Source organism: Lactuca saligna, chromosome 3, assembly GCF_052625555.1.
Source record: "Lactuca saligna cultivar CGN05327 chromosome 3, ASM5262555v1, whole genome shotgun sequence".
Taxonomy (NCBI): domain Eukaryota; kingdom Viridiplantae; phylum Streptophyta; class Magnoliopsida; order Asterales; family Asteraceae; genus Lactuca; species Lactuca saligna.
In genome coordinates, this window is record NC_136419.1 from 190,479,652 (window position 1) to 190,490,836 (window position 11,185).

At 33.7% G+C, this 11,185-nt stretch overlaps 1 protein-coding gene across 1 annotated transcript in view; it reads right to left on the reverse strand.

Moving 5' to 3' along the window:
- LOC145037657 (1-aminocyclopropane-1-carboxylate oxidase homolog 1-like) overlaps positions 1-1,968 on the reverse strand; it is a 35,332-nt gene extending 33,364 nt beyond the window's left edge. Inside the window, exon 1 of the mRNA XM_078986351.1 lies at positions 1,237-1,968. Within this exon, the coding sequence (XP_078842477.1) occupies positions 1,237-1,772 (536 nt within the window). The 5' untranslated portion in view covers positions 1,773-1,968. The remainder of the gene's footprint in view (positions 1-1,236) is intronic.
- Positions 1,969-11,185: the final 9,217 nt, after the last annotated feature.

Genomic DNA, 11,185 nt, shown 5'->3' on the forward strand with positions numbered 1-11,185 from the left:
TTTTATTCTATGTTTTATTGAAGTTTATTAACTTTATTCTCCTATTTGATTTAATATTCTAGCAAAATCTCCTTCATAGACACTTGAATAAAGTTTTAATTGAGATTTGGGGGTTTCCTAACCTTATAGTTTCTTTGGGATGACTTGAGGGTTTGGGCACTTCGTTGCATTGCATAGTGGATATTGTCCTCTTTTTTAATTTTTTAATTTTTATTTTTATTTTTTTTATGTTTGTATGCAATTTAATGTTTATGACAATGTACTTTGACTTATGTTTTATCCCCAATGATGAATTTTGACAATATTGTTATTTTGTTGAGGTATGAGTTTGTATGTTTAGATATGAATTTAGTGTCCCTTCATATATTATCTATTTAGTGTCTAACCCTAGTATTGTACTCACTATCTTCTCCATAACCTAACCCACTGTATTGATATATTTTTACAAGTTAAATAACCACTTATTGTTAGAGATGAGAATTGAGAAGATTAAAGATTTTTAGAGGACTTCTGGTCTTTGTAATGATGATATTGTTTCATTTAGAATTGTTTTTACATAACTATATATTGTTACCCTCTAACATGATGTTTTCCAAACTAATTTGAAAGTGATGTAATGGGACCACGCAATTGAAATTTGTAACTTATTTTGATCGAAAATATTTTGTTAAAATGTTATTTAAAACCGCCATGCAAGGGGTCTTGCAATGTGAACAACAAATCGTAAGCGGCATTGGCCAACAACCTTGAGGGCTAGGACCTAGCGATGAAAAAAAAAAATTCGTATATAAATTTATTTTTCTTTGTTTGTTTACATTTTTTAATTTTTTAATCTATAATGTAGTTTTATTTCATAAATTAATGGAACTTTTTATGATTTTTTGTTCAATCTTATATTTTTAATTTCAATTATTATAAACTTTATAATTAAAAATATACTCTTAATTTGGTGGTATGAAAAGTATTTCGAACGATCAAAGTTTATCTAATTATAATTGATAAAAAAAGAAAAAATAGGAAAATGTTTGAAGATGCTCAGAATACTATTAGACGATTACGATTTATAATTATAATTTGTTTCTTTGAATAAATTAAAATATATCGGTAAAGCAAACCAAAAAGATTGGACGATCAAAAAACATACTCCCTTATCCAAATGTTCATTGTGATCCATTACCCACCACTCATTAGTTTCACGACACCATCTTTTTCACTGAAATAGATTGAAAAGCATACCTGCAAGGCGATGGCAACTCGTCTGGTTGAGGAGTATCAGGAGCCATTGTGCAAAAGAAAGAGTCTCGCCAGTTAGTCACCGCTGCAGTGTACAAGTCAAAGTTGCTGTGGTGCACGAACTTACGCTTCCCGCTACGATCCCTAGTGTACCACTGTTTCTTCACCTCACTATCCTGCTCAAAAAACCCTAAAACACCTTTTTTCATCTCCTCCAACATGCTATCAGGAATTCCATGATTCACAATCTGGAAGAAACCCCAAGTCTCGAATGCATCCTTCACTTTCTCGATCACCTCCTTTCTCCGGATAGGATCTTCGTTGATTCCTTCCAGATCGATGGTCGGAAGACTAAGCTCTGAGTGTGAGGGTTGATTGGAGTTTAGGTTTTCAGGTGAGGGTAGACGGAACATCCGAGGGACGTCAGTTATTCCGGCGTCTACAAGTCCTTTGACACCAGTTTTGGTTTCGTCAAAAGCTGTGAGCTCAGCTCTCCGGTCATACTCAGGTGTGCATGGAGACGTACTAAAGAGGGCCATCTTCTCAGTACTCTTGTGTGGCTTCTACACTATCCCACTGGATATTATCTTCAATATAAGATATTATTCACTGCATTGATAATCATTAGTATCATCTTTTATGTCGTTTTATGTATACTGTTTTCAGGATTTATCATCTATTGTCGGTTGGCATTGTTATTTTGATATTCATAAAACTATTTTTTTTTCCACTATAAATCGATAATTTCTTGTCTAAAAGTCATTTTGATGATAAAATGAAATCTCAAACATCCTTTTGATCAAAATATATGTAATCTGTATTTTGTGGCAACTATTTTTTTTTGTTTTTTAAATTGGTTACTAGATTACCAAGGTATTCTTAATATTTTAGAATACTTTTTTGTAACATTATTTTTCAAGAAGTTTTTTATTTTCGAGATTGTGGATAATGAATGAATTAAGTAAAGGTATTGGCTTCAAGGGAATGAGATTTAGACCTTATTGGATGATGATAATGTTGGATAAGTGATTAAAGCTTTGGTTTTTGTCCTGGAGTCATAGGTGAAAATGGGAAAAATGATGTTTTAGACTTCTTTCATGAATTATGGTTTTTAGTTCAACATGTGTTAAGCCAAAATTAACTAGATAGAAATATGGGGCTCGTCAATACATGTCTATGGATATAAAGATAGTCGAAAACGGAGTTGAAACGAAGAAGTTATGAATATTTTAAGTTAGAGTGAAATTGGATGAAAACTCATTCTTACGAGGTGAGAAGTAATTCTCACGACGTGAGAAGTGCTCATAAAGTGAGAATATATCCTCATGACATGATAACTGTGCATCTCAAAACCCATGAAAATTTACGGTTTTTAAGGTATTTAAAGGTAATTATTCATATTTTAGGGTATTTTCTTAGCCTCCATCATATCTAGAACCTCTTGAAAGTTGATCTTTAAAGCATGGCAATGCGAGATCCAAACTTTCATCCACCTTCTAGACCTTTGTAAGTTATAAAGTTCTAAGATTTATTGCATTTCATTTGCGGATCTAAGTGTATTTGATGTTTTGGTCCATGTTAATGAGTTTTGAGTGAGAGTTAGGAATAAAGTTTGCAACTTTATTACTCTCCAAGGTCCCAACATAATTGTATGTTTCTGATTTGGACTTCAACACCTTTTGATCATGTTTAGAATGTTTTCTTGGACCTCATGGACTAGGAAAGTTTTGATATTTTGCCTTCCTTTTCAGTCATGCAAGTTATTTTGGTCATTTAGGCCATTTTGGTGTATTAAAATTTGGGTCTTGAAAGCTTGAGACATTATTTTAGATAAAGTTAAAAACTTTATCCATCAAAACATTATGTTGATTCAGATTTGAAGGTTAGAGACTTTGACTTAATGGACTTAGCAAAGAAAGATGTGCTTTTGGTCCTTTTGAGACTTGCAGACGAGATCTTGATAGTTTGGACCATCCTAATAGATAAAGTTGGAAACTTTATCCATTATGAAGCTATTTAGGAACTAGATTTCAGGTTATGGGCCTTGGTTTAAAGAGATTAAGCACTTAATGTAGATTTTGGCCTTCTGACCAGAAGTCACGACGTGACATAGGATGTTTTATGACGTGACAGTGTCCAGAATCACGATTTCTTGTATGCATTTTGACAAAGTAACCAAGGAATGGTCACGACATAACGCTGATTTTGTCTAAGCTGATCGTTGACCTTGTTGACATTGACCTTTGAACAAGGTTTTAACCAAGTTTGACCAAAGGGTATTTTGGATATTTTGAACAATAGTTTGAGAAAAGGTGAATGTTTTTTGTACAAGTGTAGCATCTGGTTTTGAAGTACTTCCATTGTTGATTCTTATATTGAGGTGTATTGCGTTATGGTCCCTAAATTCAAGAAAGTGTGCAAAAGCAGCCCTATATTAAGGTGTATTGCGTTGTTGTAATAATGGATCTTCTGAGTACACCATGCGTACGTGATGTACGATGAGTGTACTAGGGTGCTCCCTAGGGTTTGGCTGGTATTTAAGCACTCTTATGGCCTCATTTCACCCATTTTAGCTACCTTACCCTTTATTTCATTTGTGAAACCATAGAACCACCTTGAGGAGCCTTTTCAAGCTTAGAAGTATGTTTTTGGTGCCTTAGAAGAAGAAGGAAGGAAGCCAAGCTCATCTTGACGGAGTTGAACACTTGGATCTAGGATTTCTACTTCATTTACAACCATTATAAGGTAAAAAGCTTGCAACTTTACCCCTATCTCATGGATCTGGTTTAGGTTGTTTTATGGAGATCTTTATGCCCCAAAATGTTAGATCTTGAATATGACATGTTCTTGACCTTTGAGTTGTCCTTTCAGACTCGACTGTCTATAGTATTCAACATTATATATGATTAGCATGCACGAGCGGCTGTAGGGTTGGTGGAAGTTACATTATTCAGTGCAGTTTATAACATGTCGGTGTGAGGAATGATTAGCCTCTCTTGAGAGAGTGAGTATAGGATGTATGTGTATCCTAGATGTTCAGGCCTAGTGGTCAGGAATTACTAATAATTTTATTAGTATGAATGTAATGTTTATGTATTTGTATGTATTTATCAGTTTGTTTGTGATGTGTGTATCTTTATGTAGGTGATGTGTGTATTATGTACAAGTTTTTTCTTGCTAATAGTTGTATATGTATGTGTGTATGTAATGTATATGTGTTGTAAAAAATGGGTCGATGTGACCGATTAACCGGTAATAATACTTTACTTGTTGTTGCGGTTAGTTATAGTTTGCACCCTTTTAGATTAATTATACATGGCAAGCTACTTTCGCTTTGGGAAGATAAATATGTAAAAAGAGCAAAATTTTGCATATTTGTAAAAACGAATTAATCTATAAAACAAAAAAAAAATCTTAAAATAAAAAAATAAAAAAACCTTACATAAAAATGAAAACACACAAAGATTGAAAAAATAATTCTAGAAAAAAAAAATCTAATCTAGCTGTATATAAAACCATTAAGATTCAATAAAAAAATTATTTGAAACTAACTTCTAGAGAAAATGGGAAAAAAGTTATCAAAGAAACCGTGATAGATTATGAAAAGAGTCCTGCACAATATCCACAAAAGAATTTGAAATGCGATTCAAATTTGTAATAAAAAATGGATGTAGCGAAGGATAACAAAGGGAAAATCTTGGTCAAAAATGTAAAAAGAATATGCAAGGAAAAAAAAAAGAAAATGAATGTTGCAAAGGATAAAAAAGGGAAAATCTTGGTCAAAAATATAAAAAGAAAATACAGGGATAAAAAATTAGACCGAAGGCCTCTTCTATAACTATGCATTTACAAATAAAGTTGTAAAATACTTTCGACGTTAGCTAGTCGGTGTATTGAGTTAAATAAATTAATCGGTTAGACGATGATTAATCGGGGGCCCAAAATTGATAATTCGCTGAATTTTAAATAATTAAATACGATTAATATCATTACAAAGTTCGTATATATTGCTAATATCATAACAAAATAAGTTAATATGATTAATACACTACAACACATGTGAGCATTAGCGGCGACAATTGTCCCCGCTAACAGCTATGTATGTTTCCACTAAATTCATTTGCGGCGACGTGTCGCTGTTAAAAAGTTGTCATTGTTGGCTAACTACAAATGGTTTATATGTCGCCGCAAAAGATGTTGCCACATGATTAAAGGTGGAAATAGACAGAATATAGAAAGCGATGGACGAAGGGAGTATATCTGCGCTAAGTTTTAGCGGCGACGACTATTAGTGGCGGCGGGAAGATTTAGCGGCAACTGATATGGGCATATTTAGTTATAAAATTCATGCATTATCTTAATACTTTATGTTTTTTTTTTTTTTTTTTTTTTGTGTATTTTAATGAACAAAAGGTGCTTAATTAGTTTATAATTTCATTTTTCAGCAAAAATGACATGCTCGAAAGGAAAGTGAAGCGGAATTGGCGATTGGACGCTTGGATCTTGGATTTTGAAGAAAGAAGGATGTTGATGGACAGCTTGACCCCTTGTCAGTGTTTTGGCCGTATCTCATGAACCGTAACTCCGATTGACGAGATTCAAAATGTTCTGAGAAGTAGACACAATTTCGGATGACTTTCGTGTTTTGAGAAAATGCTGATTCGAAACGTACTCGGCGATTAGGGTCGATTACTCGGCGAGTTGTATCGAACTTTCGCGATTCTGGACGCGCTGACTTGCCGTACACGGGTTTTAAGTGACGGACTCGCCGAGTAGGTCACTGGACTCGCCGAGTAGCCTCTGTTTTGTGAAAATCTATATAAAGGGACTTTCATATCGATATCATAGCATGGAGAGAAACCCTAGGAGGCTGAGAAACGATTGGAAGTGCTGTTAGGTCGTGAGGAACTGAAGAATCAACCCTACATTCAATTGTGAAGAGAATCAAGACAATTTTGGTTTATTCTTAGTAACTTTTTGATTTGAATCATGTTTACATACTTTGATTTCGTTTTTGAGTTTATGTTTACTGCAATCATGAGCTAAAAACTTATTCTTCTGTTAGGGTAGACAATTTTGTGAACATGGATTGATTATTTGAGTAGGATTAATTTTGATTGGTAATTATGATTTGTTAAGCTTGTTAAAGAACCTTATGTGTTGACAATAACTATTCTTCTATTAATAAATCAGTAATTAAGTTGTATGAACATCTCTTAGTTATTAATTTCATATAATTTATTGTGACCATGTAGTTGTATGTCTAGGAATAACGAACATGAAACTAGAATTAACTAGAAGATAGGTAAGTTAATGTGTAAGCTTGTTGGATGAACATCGACAAGAGGTTAACTGAAGGGCCAATTTAGTTAACCACTACAAGTCTTACTTAACCTGAATCAATAATCTAGGAAACCCGTTAATTTAGACAACTGACCATTGCTTGAGTTAATTTGTTTTCTAAGAATTAGGAATAGCGAACATGAACCTAATTATCTTAATCGGTAGCCAATGAAGAATTAATCCGATACATTAAAATCATCCATGGGAACAAATGAGTCGTACCTAAACAGAAATCCTCTTTACTATTGAATTTAGTTGGTAATTAATTGTTTTAGTTGCTAGTTAGTTAATTTGTGTGTTGGTTATTCTAATTAAGTTTCTAGTCTTGTAAAACTAGAGAAAACCCCCTTTTTGTTATTTATTTTATTTAGATAATATTAGCATTTATTTTAATTGTTTACCGTTCCCTGTGTTTGATACCCTACTTGCTTGAACTATATTACTAATCGATAGGTACACTGCATTTCGCGTGTTTATTTTGTGTCTAAGTTAGTAGGATTAAAACTAGTTGGTTTTACACACATCAAGTTTTTGGCGCCGTTGCCGGGGAACGGTTCTAAATAGTTAATTTTATTTGCTAATTGTTATTATTTTTTTTATTTGTTGTTTTTTTTATTTAGTTCATTTAGTTTATTTTTATTTTTTATTTATTATGTATTTTCCAAATCTCGATGCTTTTGATGCTTTTCTTGAGAAAGTAGTACATGAAATTGAGCAAGAAGATGAGGAGTGTGGATGGGATGAAGATTTGAAGAAATTAGATAGATGGTTAGATAACATCTTGCCCAACACACAAGAACAATCTGAGTCACAAGAGCTAGAGTTAAAAGATGAAGAATTTAATCCAGAAAGAGATTTGGAGGAACAAGAAAGATTGCTAGCAGAGGGGTCAGATGAAGAACAAGAAAAACCTGAGTTGCAGGAACCACGTTGTAGTTTGACCATTACCACGACGTGGCCCCCTATTCTTCCGGTTTTTGTTTCAAAGCGTGGGGTGATGACTCCAACTTTGAAGAAAGTTCTAAATCATGATCCATTTATGATTAGTATCCAACTGGTTCCAACCCTTGTCAATATTCATGGGTTTTATGAATTCAAGCTTGTTTGGCCAATTTTTGAAGCAAAGAGTCGAATTTTACAAATTAGTCCAAAGAAAATATTTAATGCAACGGATGGATTGGCATTGAGTTTATTGGAAGTTTATTAAGTTGGGAGTCCAGCTCAAGACTCGCACAAAAAGAAGCGCTTGCGGGAGGCAACCTGTTATTAGAGTTTGCTTTTCTTTTTCTTTTTAAACTTCTAGTTTATTAGGGTAATTTAGGATTTTAATTTTGATGTTTGTTTTCCTTTTTCTATTACTTGTGTGCTTCAACTCGGCGAGTCTACATACTTACTCGACGAGTCACTCATTCTTCTTACTTTTGAGCTGAAGATTTGATGACAATTGATATGGGCATTGGTTCTATTCTTTGAAGATCATTTTCCAAGCATTTCCAAGAGTTTTTCTCTTATATTTGGAGCTTTTATAAAGACTGTACCACACGAGATTTTGACACCCAAGACATGGATGAGTTTTTGCCATGTCTAAAGTCAATTGAAGATGGAGCTGAAGAGAATAGATATCAACCTCGCTACTACTATCACAGGGGAGTTTGTTCTAATTCTCTCCTTATTTTTATTGTTCTTTATCATGCATGATATGCAATGGGGACATTGCATAAATTAAGTGTGGGGTAGGGGGTTGGTTGGTTACACTAGTTAATTTTTAAAGTTTTGTATAAAATTTGCTAGGATTAATTTAGAAAATTTTGGTAAAGCAATTAGGGATCATGCTAGTATTATATTTGATGATTGCATGAAAACCCAAATGTTTAGTTGAGCCTATATACGTTCTAGTGCATTTGTGGCTTCCTTATTCTAGTGAAATCATGGGACAAAAACACGACCTCGCTTAGTTTGAAGGATGCAATATGTTTAGCATCGTGAACCGGAAATGTATCTAGGAAAATTATTATCGCTAACCAATAAAGGTTGAAGTTGAGCGCCCCTGCTTAAGCATGTAGGATTTTGAGTGAAAAAAGTGAGTTACATGTTAAAAAAAAGAGAGAGAATTACAAGAAAAGTTGTAAGAATTTTGGCGCAATTAAAGTGAAGATCAAAAGATCGAAAATTCCGAAGAAATTCAAAAATTTGAAGATACCAAAAATCAAACAACAAGGTGGTGAATTGAAAGAAATTAAAGATCAAATGTCAAAGAAGTGAAGAATTCCAAAGAGCTCCAATGTGGTATCATAAATTGTAATTGTCTAGATTATGTATGCTTGGGTTGCTCAACCAAAAATACCTTGAGGTTAAGAGGTTTTCTGAGGATGGATTCGGAGGGATGTATAAAATGAGCATTGTTCGGAAGAAGTTGGCGAATGTTTATGAGGATTGTGAGTATTTGGAGTATAGGGGGTTCTTTAGGAAAAGTTTTAGATACAAATGCATGCGTTGCGGTCTTGGCATAATGGCTGGGTTCGATTGGGATTGTTTTATATGATTCTAATGTGTTAAAATTCAGTTTTGCTTGGGGGAAAGCAAAAGTCAAGTGTGGGGTATTTTAATATGGGCATATTTAGTTATAAAATTCATGCATTATCTTAATACTTTATGTTGTTTTTGTGTCTTTTAATGAACAAAAGGTGCTTAATTAGTTTATAATTTCATTTTTCAGCAAAAATGACATGCTCGAAAGGAAAGTGAAGCGGAATTGGACGCTTGGATCTTGGATTTTGAAGAAAAAAGGATGTTGTTGGACAGCTTGACCCCTTATCAGTGTTTTGGCCATATCTCATGAACCGTAACTCCGATTGATAAGATTCAAAATGTTCTGAGAAGTAGACACAATTTCGGACGACTTTCGTGTTTTGAGAAAATGCTGATTCGAAACGTACTCGGCGAGTAGGGTCGATTACTCGGCGAGTTGTATCGAACTTTCGCGATTCTGGACGCGCTGACTTGCCGTACACGGGTTTTAAGTGACGGACTCGCCGAGTAGGTCACTGGACTCGCCGAGTAGCCTCTGTTTTGTGAAAATCTATATAAAGGGACTTTCATATCGATATCATAGCATGGAGAGAAACCCTAGGAGATTGAGAAACGATTGGAAGTGCTGCTAGGTCGTGAGGAACTGAAGAATCGACCCTACATTCAATTGTGAAGAGAATCAAGACAATTTTGGTTTATTCTTAGTAAATTTTTTATTTGAATCATGTTTACATACTTTGATTTCGTTATCATGAGCTAAAAACTTATTCTTCTGTTAGGGTAGACAATTTTGTGAACATGGATTGATTATTTGAGTAGGATTAATTTTGATTGGTAATTATGTTTTGTTAAGCTTGTTAAAGAACCTTATGTGTTGACAATAACTATTCTTCTATTAATAAATCAGTAATTAAGTTGTATGAACATCTCTTAGTTATTAATTTTCATATGATTTATTGTGACCACATAGTTGTATGTCTAGGAATAACGAGCGTGAAACTAGAATTAACTAGAAGATAGGTAAGTTAATGTGTAAGCTTGTTGGATGAACATCGATAAGAGGTTAATTGAAGGGCCAATTTAGTTAACCACTACAAGTCTTACTTAACCTGAATCAATAATCTAGAAAACCCGTTAATTTAGACAACTGGCCATTGCTTGAGTTAATTTGTTTTCTAAGAATTAGGAATAGCGAACATGAACCTAATTATCTTAATCGGTAGCCAATGAAGAATTAATTCGATACATTAAAATCATCCATGGGAACAAATGAGTCGTACCTAAACAAAAGTCCTCTTTACTATTGAATTTAGTTGGTAATTAATTGTTTTAGTTGCTAGTTAGTTAATTTGTGTGTTGGTTATTCTAATTAAGTTTCTAGTCTTGTAAAACTAGAGAAAACCCCCTTTTTGTTATTTATTTTATTTAGATAATATTAGCATTTATTTTAATTGTTTACCGTTCCCTGTGTTCGATACCCTACTTGCTTGAACTATATTACTAATCGATAGGTACACTGCATTTCGTGTGTTTATTTTGTGTCTAAGTTAGTAGGATTAAAACTAGTTGGTTTTACACACATCAGCGACACTAGGGTTTTAGTTGCGATATCGGCTGCAGGAAAAAAGTTTCATAATTTTTTAGCATTAGCGTCAACGTTGTCGCCACCATTGACGTCGCCGCTAATCGTTTTAGCGATCTTCGTTGCCAACCGTTTGATTAGGTCCAGAATGATGGATAGTGTTATGCAATCTCTTTTAACATGGATCGTGGTTTTCAAAATTTACATGTCGCCGCTAGAAGCATGCGGCGTAGCTATTGCGTTGATATCTTGTAGTGATACAATACTAATTATTACTTAAAACTTTTTGTTGAGATAAAACTTCTTCAAAATGTTAATATTTCATAGTTTGCTATTACTTCCCTATATGTGTTGGGCAGAGATTAATCGCTAGGTGAATTCTATTCAGTTGGGTAGCATTTAAGAACTAATTGAAGATTAATCGAAACCTAGTCTGAATTTTTAGTACAGATATGCCAAGAATACTTATATGATTAAAAACAGAAAACATTGTTTACG